This window comes from Thunnus maccoyii, chromosome 24 (assembly GCF_910596095.1).
Source record: "Thunnus maccoyii chromosome 24, fThuMac1.1, whole genome shotgun sequence".
In the NCBI taxonomy this organism is placed as follows: Eukaryota; Metazoa; Chordata; class Actinopteri; order Scombriformes; family Scombridae; genus Thunnus; species Thunnus maccoyii.
The window spans coordinates 10,180,532-10,208,507 of NC_056556.1; the positions used below are offsets into that span (position 1 = coordinate 10,180,532).

Genomic DNA, 27,976 nt, shown 5'->3' on the forward strand with positions numbered 1-27,976 from the left:
ATCAGTCAGATACAAGATACACCACTAAAAACATTTAATGACATTTACTTCTTTCCATTTGGTAACTTTTTAAAACCAGTATCTTGATTAAAGACAGAAATGCTCAGATAAAGCATTCTTTCAGTAGCTCGGGCTAATTGGCAACAGGTTGACGCTTTTGAAGTTGTGGGTTCAATCCTCAGTCTGTCATTGAGCTTTTTCCAAGTCAGCCACACTGCTGAAGGTTGAACAGCTCCAATGAAAACTCTTTTACACCATCTGGTTGTGAAGCTCATTGTGTTAGACAGCTTCTTTGAAGATTAATGGTTGTGGGTTCAATCCCAATACTCTCATCAAGTTGTTTTTTTAAAGTCAGACACACTCCTGAAGATTGAAAATCTCCAAGCACGTATTATTACGTTACATTAATGTACATTTTCCATGGGTGGGTGGATGGATTGACTGGCTTAATGGCTAGAGAAAAGGGCTAGTGTTTCTTCAACCCAGCCAGATAAACCCTCCCAACAAGAAAGTGCACCACCCAACCCTCCCAAACACCACCAGACAACCCTCAGTTGAAACCCAAACCCAGTGTTAATGTTGGATTAGGGGGCATTCTCTACAAGTGTATAAAAGGAAAACACGAGCATCAGAACAATTAAAAATCACTTTCAAACATGATCAGTCTTTAATTAGTGCAACTGTGTTCATAAAAGCCCAGCAGCGCCCTCTGCAGTTTGTAAAGAGAAGTGAAAAAGCTTACAGCACCTGGTATTCCCAGGCGGTCTCCCATCCAAGTACTAACCAGGCCCGACCCTGCTTAGCTTCCGAGATCAGACGTGTTCAGGGTGGTATGGCCGTAAGCGGGAGAAATACTCACACACACACTATTTATACATGATGTAACGTCATGTATTCTTCTATTTATGTGTGTGCTGATTGTATGTGTGGCCTGTAGATTGTCTAGATAAAACACATCTTACTAGAAGACTAAATGAGTCTGTAACAGCGCGCTCCTCTCCATGTCTCAGCTGCTTATCTGTACACATTATTATATAACACACAGTCTTTATTCTTGTTAATGTTATCAGTGTAATTAGAGGTTCCTGCTCAGAAAATACACTTTTGTCTTTATCTAGGCTACATAAACCCACACAGATGTTCATGATGCTGATGATCGACATCTATAAAATGTCTGTTTGTCAATTCGTCCTTCGCTTACGGCCATACCACCCTGAACACGCCCGATCTCGTCTGATCTCGGAAGCTAAGCAGGGTCGGGCCTGGTTAGTACTTGGATGGGAGACCGCCTGGGAATACCAGGTGCTGTAAGCTTTTTCACTTCTCTTTGCAAACTGCAGAGGACGCTGCTGCCTCTTCAGTGGAGACGGGACTCTGATGAACAGCAAGACAAACTAAACCACTCTCACCACACAATAAAGGATACTATGAACTATAAAGATAAACTACTGTAACTGTAACATAGAAGTGTCTGAATGTATATATTACAATTTATCGATGTTCCCTAAACGCCTCACATGCAGGCCATCGGTAGACGCTACAATTTGATTTGATTTGATTTATTGAACAGGACAGTGTGCAGTATTAAGCATAAATGATGCACTGCACCAGAGTTAGCTTGAAGCTAAATTGCATCTGTAGTCCTTTATAATCAAAACATACAACAGCACAACAACAAACAGTACAAAGCAAAAAAAACCCCACAAAAAAACAAAACAAAACAAAACCCCCCCACAAAGACCACACCATAAAAAATACAAAGCTACATACACAGCACATCACATACACCCACAATGTCAATTAAAAATTAATAATGGAAACTAGGCTTAGTGGTCACACAGCTGATTCATCTTTAGTTGATTTTTAATTTGGCCTTGAATGTACTGATAGAACTACAGTTCTTCATATATTCAGGTAGGGCATTCCACTGAGTTGTGGCTTTCACACAGAGAGCTGACTGCCCAAATGCAGTGCGATGAAATGGTTATGGTAAAATCTTGTATAGAGGATATTCTGGAGGATCTAATAGAACTTACTGAGCAAGTGTACACAAAGTCACATAGTGGAGGAGGGGCCAAACCATTTAAAATTTTATAAACCAGGCACAAATTTGAGAATGATCTAAAATTGTCAAAGCTCAGTAAATTGTATTTCTCCAGTACCCTACAGTGATGGAAATGCATTGGCTTTTTGTCCAGTTTTTAGAGTTTGTTTGTATAAGGCCTCAAGAGGTTTTATGGTTGTTTCTCCAGCCCACCCCCAACATGTGATGCAATAAGACATATGGGAAAGAATCATAGCATGCATAAATATCTTGGCTGTGTCCAAAGAGAGACAGTTTCTAATATGTCTAAAATTTGCTAAGTTGTACTTTGTGGTGTTAACCATTTTTTAAACATGTTTCCTGTTAAAAGACATTTGTTGGGATAACATTATCTTTATCCCAACATATTCTAACGTGTTACTTGCATTATAAACCACACGTTCACATTTGATGTTGTCTCTCACACAAAAAAGCACCCCTCCTCCTCTTCCATCAGGTCTGTCTCTTCTGACACATCGGTATCCGGGCACCGTGAACACACTCGCAGGAGTTGTTTGTTTCAACCATGTTTCAGTCAGACAGAGAAAGTCCAGATTTGAGTCAAACACAAGATGAGTTAGCTGATTGCTCTTTGCAGTAATGCTTCTGATGTTGGAATGTCCACCAAATAGCCCCTCGGTTTCAGCTTTGGGTCCCATAAGACTTTTGCATGATTGACAGTTTGGAAGGTTTTGAATAACCTCTGCCTCCTCACTGCAGGGTTTCGACACAGTGGCGTCAGGAGCAGGTTTTGTGAGAGAGACACTGGACCTATCAAGGTTTCCACAGCCCAGTGGCGAAAAGTTAGTCATTGAGACATCATTTACTGATGCCCCAAAAGTATATAATAATGCTTCTCACATTTAAGTGAATGAAACCTAAACCTTTTATATTCTTAAAGCGTAGAAGACTAAGAAAAGGGTGTGAAGAGACTCAGACACTGGGGTATTTGTAGGTGGTGGGGATGACAGAGCTGGAACAGCAGGGATTGAAGTGGTTTTAACTATGATGAAATTGTTTCTGTGTGGACTATGAGTAGATTTTGGTGTTGCACACTGCCTTTCAGTAATCCTAACAGGAATGAATAAATTTGTGAGTGAAACAAAACCAGCACCAGCAGGACCCACATTGTCTGGAACAGGACTATGAAATACACCGCCAGGATGCTGAGCAGGGTCTTGCTGGGGAGACCATCAGTTAAAACTAAAAGCAATAAAGTTAATAAAATTGCAAATCAATTTTCCTGTTCCTTTCCTGCTACGATGCAGCCCATCATATTTGAACAGGTCCCACTCGGTCCAGAATGAATCAAAGTGACTGATAAAACCAAGTCCAGTTGCAGCAGAGACATTTTGCATCCACAGGTGCAGACTAAAAAGACAGTTAAAACGTTCAACGCTCTTGGTTATAGTTGGAGTGGGACCACATAGTTAGTTTGTAGTGCAGTTTAATGGATTGCCTGGACATGACGTAATTTGTGCCGGTGTGCGCTATCATAGTGTGGACTGAGGGATGGATGTCAAGAGGAGCTGGGATTAGCTAAATAAAATCAACTGTCTTGCCTCAGACAGTATGTAATGGCACCAGGAAGCTTTACGCACCTGATGATAAAGTCTCCAACAATTAAAATCTCAGGCCGCTCAGTTTCAGGGTTGCCTTTGTAAACTTAAAGCTTTGATCTGAGATTATTGTCTATTAACAAACTAGCTGAGTGCAGGTGAGCTGAGTGATTGATTACCTGATCTGATCATTGTGTGTTAAACAGGTGGCTGTGATGAGGGGGGGGGGGGGCCCGAAGACAGAATGAAACTGGCGGGCATGGAGCGCTTTCTGATGGCACTCCGGACACGACCCGCTCCTTGAGCAGGAGGTGGGGTAGGGGAGAGAACAGGCTCTGGCGGCAGGTCAGCCAGAGGAGAGAATAAGTTAGAGAATGGCATATAATCACCACCGATACCGAGCGGGTCATATAGGGGGAGAGAGAGCCCTCTGTGACCCTTAACAACAGACGTTCAGGAGTGGGGAAAAGGTGAAGTCAGGCCAGGTGCGTCAGATGGTTAGCCGCTGCTGAAGAGGCCAAGAGCCGCTGGCTACTCGCAAACTCGAGACTCGTTAGCCATTAACACAGCCCCGTCGGCCGCAGTAAGGACGTCTGAAGAGCAGGGATAAAACTTAATCGCCCGGGCTCCGCACAGGAGCCCACAACGGTGAAACGGCAGATTTCCGACCAAAAATAGAGGAGAAACCGAACACCGGCCCGCTGCGGATGTATGAGCTCTGGTAAGTTCATCAATAATTATTATAACTTTTATGATTATTATAATTGCATAACAATTTAATTTGATGGGGCATACTATAACTTCCTAGCTCTAACAGCTCTACAGCCAATAAAGGCAATAAAAGTAATCGAAGGGAAGAGTCTACGTTACTTCTGCTCTCATGAGCTGAACCAGGATAGGAGTTTAGGAGGTGACCTTATAGGGCTGAGGGAAACGAACATATCCACTCAATAAAAACATTTCCATAATGTGAAATTCAGAAAGTGTATGTATACATATATACATAAACTAATACACTTGAAATTGAACATCCAATCACAACGAAACAGTCACCCAGCCCTATAACCCTGTCGTGGGAAATCTTCAGATGGGCCAATAAATCTTTAGGTCACCCACAACTGAGCATTAAACTCAAAACGTACAAGAGAGAGACTCAAAAAATACACTTGAAGCTTGTAGAGTTCAATGTGAGAAGGTTTACTGTGCGTAAAGAGCAATACAAAGCAAACCGAGGCCTTGATCCCGGGATAGAGAACCCAATGCAAAATCATAAAACATCATATTATATATCTTTCACAACTCCTCCTATTGTGGAGCTTAGGAGTCGTTCAAAATAATATTCAAAACTATTCTGTCATTATTTCTGAGTTTATTAGTGACCTTGATGCTTTGGTAATAATCCAAGTATGATTCATCTTAGAAACAATGGTGTCTCAGACTTCCCTGAAATTTATCAGTTGCATCTGGCTTAGAAATAATCACTCCCTCTTCAACAATGCTTCTTGGTAGTGAGATACAGAGACTGCAGGTAGATGCGTAGGGGAATCGTCGTGTTCTTGGCTCCTGGTCATAAAAGTCTATGACACAGGACTGCTGGAAACCCAAGGGTGGGAGGCTGTCAGCCCCGGTGACAAAGACCAACAGCTCCTCGAAGCTTATGTCAACTTCCCCCTCTGTTGACATAAATAGAAATGGTATTATAAACAGTGAATTTTATGAATTATATGAAATTAATTATCATGGTTCTTTGTTTATCTTTCCAAATGAGTGTAATGTGGTTATTTCTATAGTTATGTAATTACTTAATTGAGCTAATATAAAGAAAACGTTTTAGATCTCTTTATGGATATAAAAAACACTCAGTCTAAGGATCATTAGCCAGGTTGTGAAATAAGAGAGAAGGAAGACTAAAGAGACAAGGTGACTGAAATGCTCAAGTGAGGAAAATACTAATTTTCCCCTTTTTATAAATATACTACAGCATAAGTTTTCCAATGAAAATAATGATTATGGAACTATTTTTCAGTATCTTTTGTAAGCAAGAAAATGGTGATGACTTTCAGGGGGATTCAATACTTCTTCAAGGCACTGTACCATTAACATTCAATGCACTATACAGGTGTATGTTAGTGCTTTGCTGGTTTTTAAATTGAATAAAAATACAGAAAGAGTTTGTTGCTTCCAAACAAGGTTTATGTATGCAAGTTTCATTAACCTTATAATAGTGAGCAATAAGCTTTCATCTAAAATTCAGACTTATTCTTCTAACGATGAATGTCCCTCAAGGTAATGTGCAATTGTAGTATTGGGAAAACTACTTTAAAACTGTAGTTTACCAAAATACTAGCTACTTCACAATGAAAATTAGTTAAACTACATCTTTACTACTAAAACTACTTTTCAAAAAGTAGTTAAACTATATCCAAACTACATCATGGAACATTATCACAATCTGAGTCTGTAATCTCTAGGACTAGGACAGGCCAGTCCTCAGGCAGCCTGAGGATGTATTTTAAGGAGAGGATAGGTAGAAACAGCTAAGGAGTAATCAGAAAAAAGCTTGATTTCTAGGGAAATTCATAGTATTCAATCACAGACATCTTGGTCGCAAACCATAGGTGATTTTAATCATATAGCAGGTGATTGTTATTAAATGACAACCATGGCCAATGAGCTATGACATTGTGCCATATTGTATGGCAAAATACATCATGAGAATACTTTGATACTTCCTGTCAGAAAACATTTATTATAGTGCAGAGATCTCTGATATCCTGAAATAAAATGGAACAGTTGATGAGTACATGATGCAAGTTGCATTAGTAATGAAGAGTACATTACAGTCAAGACGCACAAATTTCATGATTGTTTAGTTATAATTTAAACAATGGGGTAACAGAACCTGTTTGTTGGGTTTTTTATGTCTTTATTAACACAACCTACTACTGTTATTTCTATCAATAAATAATATTAGCCTATGTTTGTGAGATTTTTCAATTTAAATACTGTAGATGCTCTGTTGTCCACTTTAGTTCACCTATTTACACTCAACTATATCTGATGATTTTCTGTCACTTTGACTCCATTTTACAGAGACAATGTCAAAAGAAATTGTGGCTGAAAAAAATCACCACGCAAATTTTTAGGTTTAATCTTTGTCTTAAAACCAAGGTGAACGCATCCTGACAGCTGAGAAATTTACTGTAAGATACGGTTCCCCCTGTGTTTAGTAGGAAAGGAAGCTCACATAAATATTACATGGAAGACTTAAATAAATTGTGCTCACCTGCCTTTTCAAATATACAATAATGTTCAATTTGGTTGAAACCAGCACAGTAGCAGCTTGTCTTGCTGTCTACATGTTTTTCACATGACTTATAAAACATTCAAAATCAAGAAAAATAATAAACAACAATACTCACGTCTTTTAGTTCCTTTTTAATTTCTGTGTAGATTCAGCATGCTGCACATACAAATCTCTCCTCAACCTTTGGCCTTCCCACACACACATAGTGGAACCGCCTCCTGCAGGCATGGCAGGATATCTGTAGTGCAAAACATTTTAACAATTGTGTTATAATGTAAACATTAATGTTAATTCTTTCACCAATATTGGCTTGGGGGATAATAGAGGTTGCTTAAGCTAGTGCTTTAGAGCTTGCCATTTAGGGGGTCAGACTATTTAGGGCACAAAAGTGAAGATATCACCAAGTTTATTGCAGGTCATTTTTGTTTAATACCCAATGCTGAATTAACCTGCCAGTACAGAAACTGTTGTGTCAATAGCAGATACAATGTACATACAGAAAGTAAATTTAATACTCTTAAGTATTTGTAACTGTTGTTACCTCCGCCTGGCCAGCTACAATAGTAATCGTGCCCAATGGTTTGGTATTTTAAGCCTTGCACAAAAGAGTTAATTCCTTACCTTGGCATGAGTGATAATAATTTTAATTCAAATGCACTCTTAGTAGTTTCATCAGAGATCACAAGCACTTACAAATAATCATTCAATACCTTACATTATCTGTTGTTGTTAACACTGACCAAAATATTTAAAGACAACTTGGAAAGACAACTTAAGATTGGCAAAACATGTGCAAAAATAAGATTTTCCTTGCTCCCCATGATGAGAAATTTTCATAAAAATCAGAATGTATTAACAGTAAAGTATGTCAACAAATATAAACATATGTCTCTGAAGAAATTGTTCTGTGAAATGATCCCAACACATGGAGTGTGGCTTGTAATTACTGGAGAAATCTTCTTAATGAAAACTGAAATACTGGCACATGAGTAAATGGGTAAAAGAGACATTATTAAATAATTTAAAATGACATTGGAAATGGAATCACCAATGAATGCACCCACAGGACTGCATTATATATCTAAAATAAAATACCCATGTCAGCTCCTCCTCTTCAGTGTCATCTACATCAACCTCCCCACAGAAGAAACAAAGGTCTGTCAGATCATCTGTCAGAAAAATGGAAAAATATTTGAAAAGGAACAACATTTGTGAGGACAAGAAGCTTTCTTTTGAACAAAATCCACCGTATTTGTATTATTTGTATTTTCTGTAATTATCGAAGATGACAACCAGAGTACTCATAGACATTTTCATTCACAACTTGTTAGCAGTGCTATCATGTAACTTACCAGACTCCCGAAGAAGAGTAGTGGCAATCTGCCAACGTAGTTCTGTCATATCACTTTGGCCAGCAGGGAATTTGACCTTTTCCTCCATTAAGATTTTCTCAATGAACTGATATTAAAAACACATGTTATAATTTACCAACAAATATAAATTTTATTTTATTTTATTCTAAATATATATTTCACCAAGAAGGCAATATTTTATATGTGCACATACTGGAGTAAAAAAAACATGTTTTTTCATACCTTAATGGCAAAAAACCCACAGGAAGTGCTGTCTGGTTGGTGTGGATGAGGCACTGTGTCACATTTCCACCTTGACACATTGAACCCTTTCTTCCTCATGAATGCTCTAAAAACACAAAATATGTTTAAATAAAGTAACTAGATTTACTGACTTAAATATCATACAAGCATCACAATATATTTGTTATACAATGTCAAGTGCAAAGAGCGGAGCACAAGAAAATACTATTACCAATTGCTCCCAGTTGCTGAAAAAGTAATACTTACAACCAGGAACCAGTGATGGTGTTCATTCATGACAGCAAACAGCATTTTATAATGTGTGGGGTCCCACTGAAATAATGTAAATATAGTACAAAAGCTTTAACTTGCAAGTCATCAACATCAGTCACTGTTACCAGCATATGTAATGAGACAGTCTGCAACTAACCCTGAATCGTGGAATATTTCCTTTCCACACTGAGGTCATTCCAAATGTGTCAATATGGAGCACCTTCTCCTTCACTGTTACATTGTGTCGACGCTCCAGCATGGCCAAGTACGCATTTATGACCTCGTAAAATTGACTTACAATTATTAACAGTTTAAAATGAACAATTCATTATTTTATTCATACATTATCCACATATGAATTAGTAGTAATAATCATTACTTTTCAAATGAATTTGGTATTTTATATATATATATATATATATATTTTTAGCTCACTCTCAAGCTCCAATCCAGGCCCCGTTCGGCCAATGTCCCAGTAAAAGATCTTGTACGGCCCAATTTTTGATAGCAGGACATTGGCCTTTAGACCATCCCAGGCATCCTTCACGCCTTAAAGAAATAAGCACAAAGTGCATGGATTACATTTACATACATTTTTCGATATTGCCTGGAGACAAAGCTGTGACTGCAGCAGACTTTGGTGGCGCTGGGCCTGTTGGTGGTGCTGGGCCTGTTTCATCAGCCTCTGACACCACCTCCTGGTCAAGGCCATTCTCCACCCTGCTGTCAATCTGTAAAATACAACTTTCATTTTTTCATTGTTATTGGACTTGACCCCTTGCTTGACCGTTGCAGTCATTAGACTGTATATGGGAATGAGACAAATTTATCTATTTGTTGACTAACTGTACAATCTCAAAGCACTCCTGATCACTATAACTATAACAGTAATGACATTTTTGTTAGCATAGTCATTTCGTAGTGATCATAACCTCAAATATGAATAACTAATGTTGGCAGAAAGTAAATACTGAAAATTATACTGCCCACACCCAATCTATCAATAATGAGGACAGAAAAAAACCTACAGTATCACATAATAAAATGCTGTCCAGTACAAAACCTCCCTTAACTATGACCTTGATAATGAATATCTAATTAAAATAACATATTTCCAACAATGTCAACTAAACAAAATTAGGTCCCATTAAAGGTTTAAATGGACACTTGCCTTCTACTAAGAGACATGGAATTTTCCTTGGCCACAAAATATTGATACAGTGTGTAGATTACTTATTTATTGCATAGCATGTAATAAACATTGACACATATATTCAATGAGCTATATTTTTTTTAATTGGTTATTCTAAATATGGATTATCTGTAGCTGTTTTACACTAAACCAACTTTGTAATCCTCTGGAATCTCACTCGGGAGACGGGCCTCTGTCCCAAACAGGAGGAAGAATGGGGAGAACTTCATAGTGCTGTCTTTTTTGGTCCTCAACCCAAACATCACTGCTTCCAAATATGTATCCCAACTCTCTGGATACTTCTTGACAAGTTGGAACAGTGCCCTGAAAAGTATTATCACATAAATAGGCAGGCCACCTTGCTTTCAATACATTTTCAGTTCACAATATCATAAATATATTAAAAATTACATGTATCAAAAAACAATATACACAGTAAAGTAAAATAATTACAGTGATGTTACCTCTGTATTGTTCCGTTCTGTTTTTCGACAGGCCCATTTGTCTTTGGGTGATATGGTGCGCAAAGGCTGCACTGAATCCCCAGACTGTTGCACACCTCCTTGTTTAGCTGTTGGCAAACAATAATAAGCATTATATTTTCTTCTTTCTAAATCTTCTTAATGAAAAGTGAAATACTACAGGACTGCATTATATATCTAAAATAAAATACCCATGTCAGCTCCTCCTCTTCAGGGTCATCTACATCAACCTCCCCACAGAAGAAACAAAGGTCTGTCAGATCATCTGTCAGAAAAATGGAAAAATATTTGAAAGGGGACGACATTTGTGAGGACAAGAAGCTTTCTTTTGAACAAAATCCACTGTATTTGTATTATTTGTATTTTCTGTAATTATCGAAGATGACAACCAGAGTACTCATAGACATTTTCATTCACAACTTGTTAGCAGTGCTATCATGTAACTTACCAGACTCCCGAAGAAGAGTAGTGGCAATCTGCCAACGTAGTTCTGTCACATCACTTTGGCCAGCAGGGAATTTGACCTTTTCCTCCATTGAGATTTTCTCAATGAACTGATATTAAAAACACATGTTATAATTTACCAACAAATATGAATTTTATTTTATTTTATTCTAAATATATATTTCACCAAGGAGGGAATATTTTATATGTGCACATACTGGAGTAAAAAGAACATGTTTTTTCATACCTTAATGGCAAAAACCCCACAGGAAGTGCTGTCTGGTTGGTGTGGATGAGGCACTGTGTCACATTTCCACCTTGACACATTGAACCCTTTCTTCCTCATGAATGCTCTAAAAACACAAAATATGTTTAAATATAGTAACCAGATTTACTGACTTAAACATCATACAAACATCACAATATATTTGTTATACAATGTCAAGAGCAAAGAGCGGAGCACAAGAAAATACTATTACCAATTGCTCCCAGTTGCTGAAAAAGTAATACTTACAACCAGGAACCAGTGATGGTGTTCATTCTTGACAGCAAACAGCATTTTGTAATGTGTGGGTTCCCACTGAAATAATGTAAATATAGTACAAAAGCTTTAACTTGCAAGCCATCAACATCAGTCACTGTTACCAGCATATGTAATGAGACAGTCTGCAACTAACCCTGAATCGTGGAATATTTCCTTTCCACACTGAGGTCATTCCAAATGTGTCAATATGGAGCACCTTCTCCTTCGCTGTTATATTGTGTCGACGCTCCAGCATGGCCAAGTACGCATTTATGACCTAGTAAAATTGACTTACAATTATTAACAGTTTAAAATGAACAATTAATTATTTTATTCATACATTATCCACATATGAATTAGTAATAATAATCATTACTTTTCAAATGAATTTGGTATTTTATATATATATATATTTATTTTTAGTTCACTCTCAAGCTCCAATCCAGGCCCCGTTCGGCCTATGTGTCTGCATGAGTTTGACATCACACCCCTGAGAATGAAAATATCACGCTACTTGATGAATTAAATTAATTAAGAAAATGATTAAATTATTCCTGCAAATGTAGTGGCCAACTTAAAATTTTGTAGCCTTATTGTTTTTATTAAAGTTCATAGTTATTTTATAAATGTTACTGTACAACAGCAAGAAATAGCCTAATAAGCTCCATAGTCTATATAGGCCCACTGTGGTTCTGATTTATTTTCCACAAATCGCAACCTGGCTGTAACATTCAACAAACCTCATTAACGAACTCTCGTCCCTGATCAATGAGGATCCTTTTTGGGGCCCCAAAACGGTAAAAGAACCTGACTATACAGTCAGCCACATCTGCAGGTGTTTTTGTGGGCAGGGCAAACGCTTCGGACCACTTGGTGTAGTAGTCCACCATCACACAGATGTATGTGTTGCCTGCCTCTGTCATACCTTAATGGCAAAAACCCCACAGGAGGTGCTGTCTGGTTGGTGTGGATGAGGCACTGTGTCACATTTCCACCTTGACACATTGAACCCTTTCTTCCTCATGAATGCTCTAAAAACACAAAATATGTTAAAATAAAGTAACCAAATTTACTGACTTAATCATACAAGCATCACAATATATTTGTTATATAATACAAAAGTGCAAAGAGCGGAGCACAAGAAAATACTATTACCAATTCCTCAGACATCAGAACAGAAAAGATAGTTGTTTCAGATGAAAATAACCAGTCTTCTTTCCTTACTTATGCACTTGTCAAATATTCATCTATAATGTTGAAATCGAGCCAACTTGCCATTGTCCATGTTTGACATACACATCTGCATTTTGTCATTTAGTCATTTCAGGTCTGCAATTGCTCTCTTGACCACCAGCAGTACTTATCCCAGTCTTTTGGCTGATATTCACCAGATACTACACATATACTTATCATTTCTGCAACTGTTTCTAGTTTTGTTTGTCTGCATGAGCAAATGTCATCCCTTGAACTCCATTGTTTGTCTTGAATGCTAACCAGTTGCTGTTTGAGAGTATTGTAAAGTAAGAGATTGTTTAAATCCACAACTGGTCAGCTGAATCTGCTCCTGGGTGTAAGTTGTTTAAGAAATTATAACTTAAATGTATTTGTTATTTAGTATCACAATTGCAATTAAAAAGTGCAAATTGTACCTTGTTACATCCTTGCACCTTTGCAGCTTTGCAGCAGTTTCTCCAAGTGAATCCATCAGTAGTGTCCTCTTTTCGGATGGATATATTACCTGTATGAAACATAAACAAAAACCAAAGATTATTGTACATGTAAGTCCTAAGTATACGCTTGTCCACCATATTGACTTTAAAAATAGCTGTTATGCTACTACTGCTAGAGAAGAACATCTTCTCACATTTAGCGACTTTGGCATCAAGGTGCAGGATGAAGAGTTTACAAAGCTGAACATAAACTCAAAAAAAACAACCACTTGATCTTTTACTGTATGGTATATTGTATGTAACATGTCAATATGTGCTCCCAGTTGCTGAAAAAGTAATACTTACAACCAGGAAACAGTGATGGTGTTCATTCACAACAGCAAACAGCATTTTGTAATGTGTGGGGTCCCACTGAAATAATGTAGATATAGCACAAAAGCTTTAACTTGCAAGCCATCAACATCAGTCACTGTTACCAGCATATGTAATGAGACAGTCTGCAACTAACCCTGAATCGTGGAATATTTCCTTTCCACACTGAGGTCATTCCAAATGTATCTATATGGAGCACCTTCTCCTTCGCTGTTATATTGTGTCGACGCTCCAGCATGGCCAAGTACGCATTTATGACCTAGTAAAATTGACTTACAATTATTAACAGTTTAAAATGAACAATTCATTATTTTATTCATACATTATCCACATATGAATTAGTAGTAATAATCATTACTTTTCAAATGAATTTGGTATTTATATATATATTTTACCTCACTCTCAAGCTCCAATCCAGGCCCCGTTCGGCCAATGTCCCAGTAAAAGATCTTGTACGGCCCAATTTTTGATAGCAGGACATTGGCCTTTAGACCATCCCAGGCATCCTTCACGCCTTAAAGAAATAAGCACAAAGTGCAGGGATTACTACATAAAAACCTGGTATGTGAGGGACTTTGTTCTTTACATTAAAAGAGAACTACATATTCTGAAACATACATTTTTCGATATTGCCTGGAGACAAAGCTGTGACTGCAGCAGACTTTGGTGGTGCTGGGCCTGTTGGTGGTGCTGGGCCTGTTGGTGGTGCTGGGCCTGTTTCATCAGCCTCTGACACCATCTCCTGGTCAAGGCCATTCTCCACCCTGCTGTCAATCTGTAAAATACAACTTTCATTTTTTCATTATTATTGGACTTGACCCCTTGCTTGGCCGTTACAGTCATTAGACTCTATGTGGGAATGAGACAAATGTATCTATTTGTTGACTAACTGTACAATCTCAAAGCACTCCTGATCACTATAACTATAACAGTAATGACATTTTTGTTAGCATAGTCATTTCGTAGTCATCATAACCTCAAATATGAATAACTAATGTTGGCAGAAAGTACTGAAAATTATACTGCCCACACCCAATCTATCAATAATGAGGACAGAAAAAAACCTACAGTATCACATAATAAAATGCTGTCCAGTACAAAACCTCCCTTAACTATGACCTTGGTAATGAATATCTAATTAAAATAACATATTTCCAACAATGTCAACTAAATAAATTAGGTCCCATTAAAGGTTTAAATGGGCACTTGCCTTCTACTAAGAGACATGGAATTTTCCTTGGCCACAAAATATTGATACAGTGTGTAGATTACTTATTTATTGCATAGCATGTAATAAACATTGACACATATATTCAATGAGCTATATTTTTTTTAATTGGTTATTCTAAATATGGATTATCTGTAGCTGTTTTACACTAAACCAACTTTGTAATCCTCTGGAATCTCACTCGGGAGGCGGGCCTCTGTCCCAAACAGGAGGAAGAATGGGGAGAACTTCGTAGTGCTGTCTTTTTTGGTCCTCAACCCAAACATCACTGCTTCAAAATATGTATCCCAACTCTCTGGATACTTCTTGACAAGTTGGAACAGTGCCCTGAAAAGTATTATCACATAAATAGGCAGGCCACCTTGCTTCCAATACATTTTCAGTTCACAATATCATAAATATATTAAAAATTACATGTATCAAAAAACAATATACACATTAAAGTAAAATAATTACAGTGCTGTTACCTCTGTATTGTTCCGTTCTGTTTTTCGACAGGCCCATTTGTCTTTGGGTGATATGGTGCGCAAAGGCTGCACTGAATCCCCAGACTGTTGCACACCTCCTTGTTTAGCTGTTGGCAAACAATAATAAGCATTATCCTTTGTTTGAAACAAATAACTTTTCATGATTCATTGCAAAAAATATTACCGCCTATGCAGATAAATGTGAGATCATCAAAAACATTTTCATTTATGTAACGACATGCTGCAAACAGGGTGCGATGTGCCACACCTGGGCCCAGTGTGGTCGGGACTACAAAGCTTGGCCGCCTAGAGTTTCTCCCCCCTCCTTCATCACGCCTCGTCCACTTCGAGAGCGGCGTGGCACGGCTGTTTTGTTTTTTTGGTTGCCGACACGCACACATCCACACACGCCTACATTACTGATCACTGACTTCCACGTTTGTTCCGTTATCATTTTGTAAATAAACGCTTATCCTCAGTTACAAGACTCGTCTGGTCTCCCATATTTTGTCGCAGCCTATGAGCCGGGCTGTGACATATGGGGGCTCGTTTAAGCTTTGTTGACCCGGGGTTGGCGTGACGTCGGAGATCAGCTGTAGCGTAGTAAGCTGTGCGCCTCGTTTTATGAATGAGTTTCGCAATCTGTTGTTGGGAGCCATTGACGAGTGTGGTAAGTTGTTTGCTTTGGAATAATGTAAACTGCTTTAGCGAGTTGCTGATTGGGCTGAAGTTTTTGCTTGTGTTGCCAGGCTGGTTATGCTGGTGAGTTTTGTGTGGCTCTGAGTTCTGTCGGTTCTGTGCGCGGCCGTAGTAAATCGCCGTTGTTCTGTCCCTTGTTAGGCTTAAGAGCGGGTTCCCTTTGGAATTCGTTTGGGGGTTGTTAGTGTGGTGGGAACGTGGCTGGAGCAGTTGTCTCGGGAGCACATCCGCGGCTGCAGGTGAGTCACCATTTTTTTATGGTTGCTTTACCGGGCTGACGGGCTGAAGTGCGTAAATACCCGCCACAAGTAGCACCTGAAGACTAGGGGGGAGCTTAGTTAGACTCTGGTTAGGCAGTTAGGGGGACGGGGCTGCGGTGATGTTTTGGCTGTGTCGGGGCTGTGTGGGCTCAGTGGGCTGCGTGTAGGAGTTGTAGCTTGGTTTTGTCGTATCAGCAGTTTGGTGTTTTGAGCAGGTAAGCTGTGTTGTGTTCAAGTCATGGCTAGTGTGGAGGATTTCTTGAGAGCTCCGTCAGAGGAGTTATTGGAGCGCTGTTCACGTGAGCAGTTGTTGAAAATCGCCGAGCATTTTAAGCTGGAAGTCGGGGATAAAAGGATGAAGGAGAACATTAAAGCTATTGTTAAAGCTAACCTGACTGAAGTGGGTGTTGTCAGACCGAAGTTGCAGGCTGCTGGTCCTGAAAAGCTGGCTGTGGAGAAGCTGGCCAGAGAGGTGGAAATCAAAAGACTGGAGGTGGAGGAGCGCAGGTTGAGTTTGAGTGCTTCTGGTACGGGTGCGGGCCGTGCCTCTGTTGCTGCGCCTGGTGGATCGGTTGCTTCTGGTTCTTTTGATGTCGTCAGTAATTTGCATTTAGTTCCTCAGTTTAGTGAACGTGACCCAGATACCCTTTTCTCTCTTTTCGAGCGGGTAGCTGAGAGTTTTGGGTTACGCAACGCGCCAGCGACCTTCCAGCGCCTGATGAACATGGTTGTATCTGGGCTGGATGGATGTGCTGTGTACTTGGATGACGTGGTGATTTACAGTGACACATGGGAAGAACACTTGGTTCATATTAGGAAGCTGTTCGACCGTCTGAAGGATGCACGCCTGACAGTTAACTTAACAAAGTGTGAGTTTGCTAGGGCCACCGTCACATATCTTGGTAAGGTTGTTGGGCAGGGAACTGTGCGTCCGGTGCAGGCAAAAGTAACTGCAATCCAGAAGTATCCATTGCCAACAACTAAGAAGGAACTGCAGCGGTTTCTGGGTCTTGTCGGTTATTATCACAGTTTTTGTAGAAACTTTTCAACGGTCGTAGCTCCTCTGGCAGATGTTAAAGGGAAAGGCAAAGTTTGTTTGGTCAGCTTCTTGTCAACGAGCTTTTGAAAAATGTGAAATCTGTCCTTTGCTCACCTCCTGTTCTTGCAGCTCCATGCATGCATCGACCTTTTAAGCTGCATGTGGATGCGAGTGATGTGGGAGCGGGTGCTGTCTTGTTTCACTGTGATGACAGTGGTGTTGAACGTCCCGTGAGTTTTTACTCAAAGAAATTTAACTCCTTTCAGTTAAATTATTCTGTGATCGAGAAGGAGACGCTTGCACTTATTTGGGCATTACAACACTTTGAAGTCTATGTTGGCGACCCCTCCGCTCCACTAGGTGCTCCTGCGTTGCGTTTGCCGTTTTCTTTTTTGTCTTGCAGGATCCGGGGCAGGGCGGAGGATCGTAATTGCCATCATGAGCCACACCTGGGCCCAGTGTGGTCGTGACTATAAAGCTTGGCCGCCTAGAGTTTCTCCCCCCTCCTTCATCACGTGTCGTCCACTTCGAGAGCGGCGTGGCACGGCTGTTTTGGGTTTTTTTTGGTTGCCGACACGCACACATGCCTACATTACTGATTACTGACTTCCACGTTTGTTCCGCGCCACTTGGCACGTCTGGCCAAGTGGCGCTATCGATGGTGCTGAAAGGAGCGTTGGGGGATTTAATTCAAGCATCTAAAATTAGCATTTAACTTTTTGTTTTATTGTACATGATCACATGTACTATGTGTCTGCATGAGCTTGACATCACACCCCTGAGAATGAAAATATCACGCTACTTGATGAATTAAATTAATTAAGAAAATGATTAAATTATTCCTGGAAATGTAGTAGCCAACTTAAAATTTTGTAGCCTTATTATTTTTATTAAAGTTCATAGTTATTTTATAAATGTTACTGTACAACAGCAAGAAATAGCCTAATAAGCTCCATAGTCTATATAGGCTCACTGTGGTTCTGATTTATTTTCCACAAATCGCAACCTGGCTGTAACATTCAACAAACCTCATTAACGAACTCTCGTCCCTGATCAATGAGGATCCTTTTTGGAGCCCCAAAACGGTAAAAGAACCTGACTATACAGTCAGCCACATCTGCAGGTGTTTTTGTGGGCAGGGCAAACGCTTGGGACCACTTGGTGTAGTCGTCCACCATCACACAGATGTATGTGTTTCCCGCCTCTGTCTCAGCCACTCTGCCAAAAATGTCCATCCCCACAAGTTCAAAGGGCTGGCTCACCTTAACAAAGGAGAGCAAAATAACAAATACATTATTCACTTAGAATTACTATAAAGCATTCTCCATCACAAAATATAAGCTTCAAAGAGTAAAGCAAAATATTGTGAATTACTTGTATGGGGATGTACTCGGTCTCCTGCTTCATAGTTGAAGCTCTGGCCTGGCATTCTGCACATTCTCTAACCTGGAAAATAATATGTTAACAGTGAACTTCAGTATTAGAAGGAGGGAATATTTAGTCTGTGATTATAAAGTTTTATGTGGTATGGCAGCCTGGTCGCCAGAATAAAATGTTGGCTTTGTACGTTTCTGCGAACCACAGATACATTGAATCTGTATCATATCAACATTTCTAAAGTGATGTAGTTCACATGACATCTATATGAGCTGAATTTCTTATTAGGAGGAGGGAGGGTTCGAGACCACCTCGAAACCAAGGCCCGCTTCCCGTTTCAACCGACAAAACCATGAGTTTTTAGTCAGACTTCGGGACATTTGCAGCCATTTTTATTTTTATTTTTTTAACCCAAACCATGAACTTTCCCTAACCCTAACCAACTGTTTTTTGTGCCTAAACCTAACCAAACCTCAACCACAGTGTTGTCACATTATAAAACATTATTATTTAACTGATAATGGCCAACAACAACGTAAACATTAAATGTATCCGTGGTTTGCAGAAACATACAATGCCAACGTTTTATTCTGGTGTTTGGGTTGGTTGTGGCTAGTCTCTGGACAAACAGATACATATTTGGCTGCATCGAACCATACATGTTTGATACTGGGTCCAGTATCAAAACAGGACATTGGCCTTCTACTAAGTCCAGTACTCAAGTAAGAATTATGAAGTGGTATGTTCCATCACTTATGTGTGTTTTTGCTTGAAATGAAGTGATGATAAATAGAATAATTTTTCTCTTTAGATGAATCAAAAAATATACTCACCCACTTATCAATAGCAGATGTCATGCCAGGCCAGTAAAATCTTTTGCACACTGCGTTCCTTGTTTTAACAATACCACAGTGGGCTCCAAAGGCACCTGCATGGCATTCTTCAAAAATTTGGTTGGCTTCATCTCTGTCATAGACAACTTTTCTCTTGGCTTCTTTCTTCCCTTTCTTGTAGTACAATGTTCCTTCTGTTAGAATATAGAAAAAAGTAAGTGGCTTACTTTACTTGCAGGTCATAAATATGTTTTTATCTTAAATTAAAATGAGCTATTATATATAAAGTGCATCTTACTCCACATGTTTATGTAATATTTCAATGCTTACATAAGTTATTTGTAGATCATAATTGGATTTGCGTAAATGATAAACAAGTATATAGCTAAATATAAATGCAGCCTCCAAATTAACCAAGATGACACTAACCGTTGTAATAGTTTAAACAAAATTGTATATTATTACCTTCATGGAAATAGGAATTTTTGGATTATAACAAGAACTTTGATGTCTTTTCACTTACCATCAATTATGAACTCCGATGACCTTCTTCGAATCACATATTTCTCTGATTTTGTAGCACCTTCTGGGTAGTTACCATTTGAGATGTAATTAACAATCTCGTGGTAAATGTCTGGATTCATTTGCCTTGAGGACAAGAGGTAACATGGCTAGAGTTAATGGAGAGTTCTGAAACTTAAGGTTGTTAGTCTATTTCAATATTGGTGATGAAAATCGTCCACAGCACAATTTACATACCTTTTCTATTGCTTATCCACAGTTTTTCAACTTCAATGATGTCCCGGTTAGGGTTCTCCTATACAAATGGCCTACTGTAACTGGGGTTTAGGGTTGATCCACTCCGTGAGCTCCTGGTAATATACAAGCATGTGATGAATGCATGTTGTGTTCGTGACCTCAGTGAGGGGGCTGTCTCAGGAGGTAGGTCAGAGGTCAATCTGTAGGTAAATTTGATTTTTTTTTTTTCGTACTTTCAATTTTGTTATTGATAGTATTGTTGTTTATAGTTTTCCTTGATTTTGAATGTTTTATGTCCTGTATTATTTGGATTTTTCCATATATATTTTATCTCTAATATTTCTTTAATTTACCATCTATAAGTCTTGTGAAAAACATGTAGACAGCAAGACAAGCTGCTACTGTGCTGGTTTCAACCAAAATGAATTTTATTGTATATTTGAAAAGGAAGGTGTGCATGATTTATTTTTTGTTTAATGTTATTAAAGTCTTCCATGTAATATTTATGTGAGCTTCCTTTTCTACTAAACACAGGGGTAACAGTATCTGACAGTAACAGTCTTAGTTGGATGCGTTCCCCCTGCTATGATGGACAAATTTAGTGATATCAGTCTGAAAATCACAGGACTTAGCTGTTTTGAGGAAACAATTCAGCAGTATGAATTTGACAGGTGTGTGAGCTTCCTTCCCTACTAAACACAGGGGGAACAGTATCTGGCAGTAGCATTTTCAGCCGTCAGGATGTACGCCTAACTTTTTCATTGAAAAGATTGAGCTAATCAGGAATGATATTACTGGTAATATCTGATCCCTCCCACCCTCTGCTTCCTTCTCATACTGGTTTCCAAACCATAAGCTACTTTTTTCAGTTTGATCTAGTCAATTCATGCACCCTCTCTCAAATTACTAGCTCCAAACCAACCACGTGTTCTGGATCCCATCCCTGGTAACCTCATTAAAGACATGTTCACTGTGATTGGAAGCCCTCTTCTTGACATCATCCATAAATCACTCAGTTCTGGTATCGATCCCACTGCTTCTAAAACAGCTGTGGTTACTCCACTATTAAAAAAGACCTAACCTTGACCCACATACCCTTAACAATTTTAGGCCGATTTCAAATCACCCATTCATGTCCAAACTGTTAGAAAAGGTGGTTGCTAGTCAACTCACTGCCCATCTATCCAGTAATAAACTTCTTGACAAGTTTCAGTCCAGTTTCAGACCCAAACACTCTACCGAAACTGCATTGACCAAGGTAACTAATGATCCATTAATTGCAATAGACTCTGATCTCTCATCTGTCTTGCTGTTGCTCGATTTAAGTGGCACCTTTGACACTGTGGACCACAACACCCTTCTATAACGTCTTGAGAATCTTACGTTACGTATAATAATACTATGTCTTCCTGCTCTAAGGTCAAACACGGTGTCCCACAGGGTTAAGTACTCAGTGTTAACTTGCTGCCTTTGGGTCACATTTTAAAAAAACACAACATAAAATATCACTGCTATGCTGATGACACACAAGTCTATCTTTTTGTAACAGTCAGCGACTGTTATAAGACACATATCAAGTATATAACACGAACAGTCTTCTTCCACCTTAATAAAATAGCTCAAATACGCCGCATTCTATCAAATTCAGACGCTGAAATCCTCAGACATGCCTTCATAACAATTAGAATAGACTATTGTAATTAAATTTTCTTTTGCCTACCTAAAACAGCATCAAAGGGTCTTCAATTGGTCCAGAAACCAGCTGCTAAAAAACTGGATCATATAACACGGGTACTGATGTCTTTGCATCGGCTACTGGCTCATACAAGAGCTGATTTTAAAATCCTCCTGCTTACCTTTAGGGCTTTAAATGGATTAGCTCCATCATATATCTCCAGCCTTTTGCTCCGTATACTCATCGTGTCCCTTATGTTCTCAAGGTGCCAGGTACTCAACTGTTTCTCGATTCAATAAGAATGCTTTTGGTGGCCGAGCCGAACCCCATTTTTCTGGAATAATCTATCACTGCACATTCGAGAGGCAAGCTCTGTTTAACTTTCAAATCCAGGCTGAAAACACATCTTTTTCTGTTTTATTATGACCATTCCTAATTTCACTGGCTGGGAACCCAAATCACAAATTGTTTTTCTCTTTCACATGAAGCTACTCCAACCCTGTTAAAGCTACATGATCTCTGTTTTAAAATCAAAAACCTAAACCTTGTGTTGTAATATTAACATTACTACTCGTATATATGTATGACTTGTAAAGTGTACAGAGACTCTCTGGGTGACGTGCACTTTAAATAAACGGAGGTTTATGTTGAACAAACATAGGTTCTGTTACCCCATTGTTTAAAATAATGACTAACAATCACGACTAAACAACCATGAAATTTGCCATTCACTTTTAGAAAACAACTTTCTACAGATAAAACTCCATAAAAGTTAGTTCTAAGCCTTAGCGCTCTCCATAGTACCCCGGTGGCAGAGCACAGCATCACGGGGGGCGAGTTTTTACTGAAGGCGGGCTTGGACGGGGCGGGACTAGGGCTCCCCCACATCTCGAGGTGGAAACAGAGTTCGACACACCTGTTAGCTCACGAAAAATCGAATCTACACATTTCACAGAAAGCTGCATCAAGAAAACTATCCATACTACTGTGATGATTATTGTCTGTGCAGGGACATACATACACATTAGGCTGTGAATGTGGTTCATAAATGGCACATAAATCGGTGGGTGAACCCATAGCCACGAGAACCTGATTTCAGTCGGAGGTGCGGGGGTGCTTACTATCAAAAAAAGTTTGAATTTATGAAACACTCGCAGTGATCCCACCGCAGCAGAAACGATAAATGCGTCTCCCCATTGAGATAGACGCTGTGCGCATTTACACGTGAGGCACAGCAGCATTCATTGATTAGGCTACTTAATCTCCCTACACGCCGACAGGATCTCATGTTAATTAATGTCCTGTGTACTTCTACACATCCAAAAGGTCACACACACAGTCCAGGTTCATACAGCGAAATTGTTTGGAGTAAGCAGCTGTCCTCCTGATAAATCCTGAGCTCCATCAGAGTTGTCTAAAAATATTTCAGAAGCTAAAAGTTTAATTTTGTTTTCTCTGGAGAGTTTTCTCTGTCCTGTCAAGTTCATAACTACAGTTGTTAGTAGTCTGGCAGACTACGCCTGGTTTTTTTTTCCCCACTTGTGCCATTAATCGCCACTATTTCAACAAAATTTAAATGAAAACGCCGATGTTTACACCGTTTAAGCCGATATCTCTGACGCGCTAGTGACTTACCGTAAACCGCCGGAAAAGCCCGTAAAACCCGCCGCTTTTTAAGGCGTTTTTTCAATTTTTTTTTTTTTTTACCTTTATTAATAACAATACTTTATATGTACATAAGATGTACAAAAGATACATACCATGGGTACATATACCAAATGTAAAAAAAGATCGTAAAGAAAATATACACTTTTTAATGCTAGCAATGAATTCTAGGGGGAATAAAGATATATGTTAAAAAAAATTGAACACAGCGCAAGCTGTTACAGTTTTAATTGTTTTTTGTTGAAGAGTGTTGAATTGAATGAACGTACTGTTTGAATTATTTGCTAAAGGCAATAAAGCACGATTTCTTACCTGTAAATTTACATTTATGGATATGGAATTTGGCCATTATAATAAGATTTATCATGTACACACCAGTGTTCTTCTGTGTATTATTGTCCTGGAGATCAAACAATACATTCTTCCAAAGTAAAATAAAACTTTCATCAATATTTTTATTAATGAGAACACAAAGGTTTTACCAAATGGTCTAGTTGAAACAGCCCATTTCTGCATTGATAATCTGATAGAAAATAGGAAATCGCTCACTCAACTCTTTTACTTTGGTACGTTTGTTTGTGTTATACTACGTACGCTTGGCTGCACTGCCAGTGCTAATAATAATATGTGGTGTGTTTGAGAAGACTACTGAATATGTCCATTTTAACTGCAGTCTTGAATATACGAATGTAATGTACGTAAGATTTATAATGTTGTGTTTTTATTCAGTTAATGATTTAAAGAGAGAAACACATGTCGATGTCATGGTTAAAATGTTTAATAATCATAATTCATGGTTAAAAAAAAAAAAAAAAAAAAAAGAAGAAGAAAATAAAAAGCTAAAAATAATTCCTCATTGGTGTTTAAAGGATAAAATACCAGATAAGAGAGAATGCTGTACAATTAGAAATAATTCATGAGTTTAATCATTGTTGTGTTAAAATGGGTCCAGACTTTTGAATCCGCCAATTCCACCAGGTTCAGTTAAAATTCTGTCTAATATCAGGCAATCAAAGTAGTATTATGAGAATTCTGATGTAGATTCATTATTAAATTAGCATCTATAAGTGCTTTACAGTGTAACCAGAAAAAACACGTTACATTCTGTGTGTTGTATTTTACAGTAGTCGTAACATAAAAAAAATCGCCATATTAACATTAACAATGTGTAGGACTATAAACAGAATAAGGCTACCTGCCTTTTGGGGAGAATGTATTTTTCATAATGATCAACAGAACATGTATTCTTTCATGTTAACGTGAAAACTTTTCTACTAATTGGTTTGAATTTATTATCAATATGAATTAGAAAAATATGGATTAAATGGTTACATGATGTACATCACAATTCTACATACTGACCAATGACAGTTGGCTGACAAACTTTTAAATGTGATAATTTTGGACCCCAAGTTGCGTTTTATTATACATGAGCTGTCATGGATTGCGACCATGTATTTGGTTTATCTTTGAGAACCATACATACTCTTGAATATTGCATTTAAGTGTAGTAAACATATCAACTGTCTAAAGAATCACTATTTTTAGAAGGCTTTGGGATGGACATTGCAACATGGACATGGCAACATTGATATTGACGGGATTTTCTTCACTGTGAGGAGACTCTGATCTACTGTCTTAGTGAAGAATCACTCTTATCACTCATTGAACCTCCAGTAGCTACAAAAAACTCCAGACATGTACTTGCCTTGACTCTTGCTCTTACTAGTTGTGGTTATGAAGACTACGCTCAACCCCATGTGCTGCTGCAAGCCAATGTGCTGACCTATTGAAATGTGCTGTCACCACAAGCACTGGAGTGAATCTGCAGAGCATTAGTAAATACTAGCTAGACAGTTAACATGACAAACATGGGTAGGTGCTTCATAATATCAACTTCCCGGAGGGCCAGCCAATCAGTAAGCAGTATCATTTATCAGTATGGTGTTGCTAGATGCTTGTTTTTTTGTCTTTATTAAACAGCTTCATTGGAAGGCTTTAGAAATAATCTAGTCTGGTCTGAAATCATGAGAAGCCAAATGTGATGAATCTGATATTTTGATATTTGTCTTTTCTCTTTCCATCTATGTTTGTGTCTTTGATCAAATTAATTTTACAGTAACTTCAACTATTTATTGTCTCTTCAGTCCTGGAGATGAGTGCACAAGATGTGATCTAGCAGGTGTTTCCTCTCCATGAGCAGAGTATCCTGCGCCAGCTGATGATGGCTTGGGTCCAGCCTGTTTGTGAAACACAACCCTTTGGTCACTAGAACAAGATACACTCACACAGTGAAACTCTGACGTTCACATACTAGTACAATAAAGTACTTTTGACACTGTTTGAATCACATACTTCACATCTTTTTTTTTTACTTCTTAACTTCAATTTACATTATTGTGACTACTTTGGGGTGAAGATTGCCATGTATTTTGCCTAGCCAGTTTTCTAAAAACCCTTCAACCTTATATCCTGCTGTGATCAGCCTTGTGCTATGGATGCTCACCGAGTCACATCAGGTGAGGAGAGAAGCTGTCATAGCCTAAAACAACTTTAATCACCAAAAGAACAATCAAATGGCCTACTAGATAAGTGATCAAAGTTCAAGAGATTTTAATGATTAATGTTAAAAAATGTATTATCAAATAAGTCGATGAGTATCAGCCCAGTAACATACACCCTCCTATCCTGACAATATCATATTATATTCTATAACAGCGCTGGCGTACTAGTGGGGTAACGCCGGACGGGCCCGTTGAATCCCTGAAGGAACCACATCCTTAGTTCGGGGTGAGAAATAATAAAACTTTGATTACTTTCAGCCTACTCTTCCCACCTCTTTCAGGCCCTTTCATTCGTTTCTCACTCTCTCCAGAGGGAGTCAAATGCTGCAGTCCTATAAAAGGATGTGAGGAGTTCTACTACCCTCCATTGCAAAGACATGTGGTAAGTGGGATGTGATTCCTGTATTCATGTCTAGTGTCTGAATTCATATGTTGCTTATCTCTTAACACTATCATTTGTTGCTCTGCAGTCTTCCCCCTGGCCCCTGTGTAGCCTGAAGCCTTTATTCTGTCTACTTTTGATTGACTGATTGACTCTGCAAGACCATCCTCCATTGGCGTTTCACCTCTCTGCACCATCTGTTGCCGGGGGTTTGCTTAGACATGTGAAATTCCTCTGCAATGCCACGGCACCCAGAGACGGCGTTGTCAATGACAGTGATTGTGCCCGGTGTACTGGTAATAAGAAATGGATACCTCTGTTGTTCATGGCAACACCGTCAGCTGTAGAAGTGGCTTTGCAGAGAAATTGCACAAGTTAAACCAAGCTCCCACTGCTCCATGTCTTGCTGACGGTGGACGTCACTTTGATCCATCTCCCTCCATTGCAGCCTACACCGGTGTTCAACCTCATCCCATCTGCAGCTGTCTTCTAATGTTGCTGTACCGTGAAATCAGGTGTAGCACACATTGTTATGTCATTATGTCAGATATTTACAAATATGTAATACTGCTGTGAAACATATGATGAAACACAAGGAGAAAATACTGCAGTGTTTCTGAAGCCACTTTGTATACAAAGTTAAGTTGGATAAACACTTTGTTGTATAGTTTTGATATAGTTGGATCTAGTTAGGGTTGGATCATGTTGATTAATTTTCATTTCATTGCTGTGATTTGTGAAGGCAGAAGACTACCCTGTACTACTGGAAAACCCACAGCTGTTGCCAGTTGTCTTATCTTTTCAATGAAACTGTATGCTCCTGTCTAATTAACCGCTACTGACACCTTGTGGTTTAAAAGTGTAACACCACCTAATCGTCACACCAGTGGGTAAAATTCTCAGCTGTCAGGATGTGTTCCCCCTGATATGATGGACAAATTTAGTGATATCAGTCTGAAAATCACAAGACTTAGTTGTTATGAGGAAACATGTCAGCAGTATGAATTTGAGAGGTGTGTGAGCTTGCGTTCCTATTAAACAAAGGGGGAACAGTATCTGATAGTCATATTGTTGGTCATCAGGATGCGTTCCCCCTGCTATCATGGACAAATTTAGGGGTATCATCCTGAAAATTACAGGACTTAGCTATTAAGGAAACGACTCAAGATTATGAATTTGAGAGGTGTGTGAGCTTACTTTGCTACTAAACACAAGGGGAGACTTGACTCACGACTTTGTGTTCAGTGCTTATTAGCAAATGTCAGAATGCTAACACGCTAAACTAACATGACAAAAATGCTAAACATCACCTGTTAAACATCAGCATGTTCATGTTGTCATTGTGAGCATGATAGCATGCCGACATTAGCATGTAGCACAAAGCACGGCTATGCTAGTGTGCCTGTGCACTCATTCTTTCTTTTTATTTATAACATCACCTGAATATCCACAGCACTGCACTGATGGATGAATGGATGTCAGAAGCTAAAGTCAAGGCTGGGAGTGAGGGAGGAAGGGACGGATGTTT

The 27,976-nt window shown here is 38.8% G+C and overlaps 2 protein-coding genes, 1 long non-coding RNA gene, 1 other non-coding gene and 1 pseudogene across 6 annotated transcripts in view; 2 read left to right on the top strand and 3 right to left on the bottom strand.

Annotated features, from left to right (window-relative positions):
* The window catches only part of LOC121891932 (nectin-2-like), a 933,424-nt gene that overhangs the window by 422,482 nt on the left and 482,966 nt on the right, over window positions 1-27,976 (bottom strand). The window lies entirely within an intron of this gene.
* Window positions 736-844, bottom strand: LOC121892918 (annotated as a pseudogene).
* Window positions 1,196-1,314, top strand: LOC121892642. The gene has a single exon (XR_006094614.1). It is a non-coding gene; the product is annotated as a 5S ribosomal RNA (ribosomal RNA).
* On the top strand, window positions 3,880-27,503 carry LOC121891979. 2 transcript variants are annotated; one of them, XR_006094243.1, is made up of 5 exons: window positions 3,880-4,363; window positions 25,650-26,021; window positions 26,221-26,292; window positions 26,378-26,448; window positions 26,537-27,503. It is a non-coding gene; the product is annotated as an uncharacterized LOC121891979 (long non-coding RNA). The 2 variants fall into 2 exon arrangements; XR_006094244.1 differs by having other exon boundaries at window positions 26,378-26,445.
* On the bottom strand, window positions 7,084-23,458 carry LOC121891927. 2 transcript variants are annotated; one of them, XM_042404612.1, is made up of 24 exons: window positions 20,163-23,458; window positions 19,927-20,051; window positions 19,404-19,597; window positions 18,568-18,639; window positions 18,222-18,455; window positions 15,196-15,302; window positions 14,887-15,055; window positions 14,215-14,275; window positions 14,119-14,178; window positions 13,896-14,014; window positions 13,637-13,759; window positions 13,474-13,539; window positions 13,108-13,196; window positions 12,384-12,489; window positions 10,940-11,045; window positions 10,683-10,756; window positions 10,474-10,580; window positions 10,165-10,333; window positions 9,410-9,548; window positions 9,253-9,366; window positions 9,037-9,097; window positions 8,302-8,366; window positions 8,045-8,118; window positions 7,084-7,187 (listed from the first exon to the last, which is right to left on the bottom strand). In XM_042404612.1, the coding sequence occupies exons 2-24, from the start codon at window positions 20,045-20,047 to the stop codon at window positions 7,098-7,100; spliced, it is 2,520 nt and encodes an 839-aa protein (XP_042260546.1). In that variant the 5' UTR covers window positions 20,048-20,051; window positions 20,163-23,458; the 3' UTR covers window positions 7,084-7,097. The 2 variants fall into 2 exon arrangements, with proteins under 2 accessions (XP_042260546.1, XP_042260547.1); XM_042404613.1 differs by lacking the exons at window positions 10,683-10,756; window positions 10,940-11,045; window positions 12,384-12,489; window positions 13,108-13,196; window positions 13,474-13,539 and adding an exon at window positions 11,450-11,515.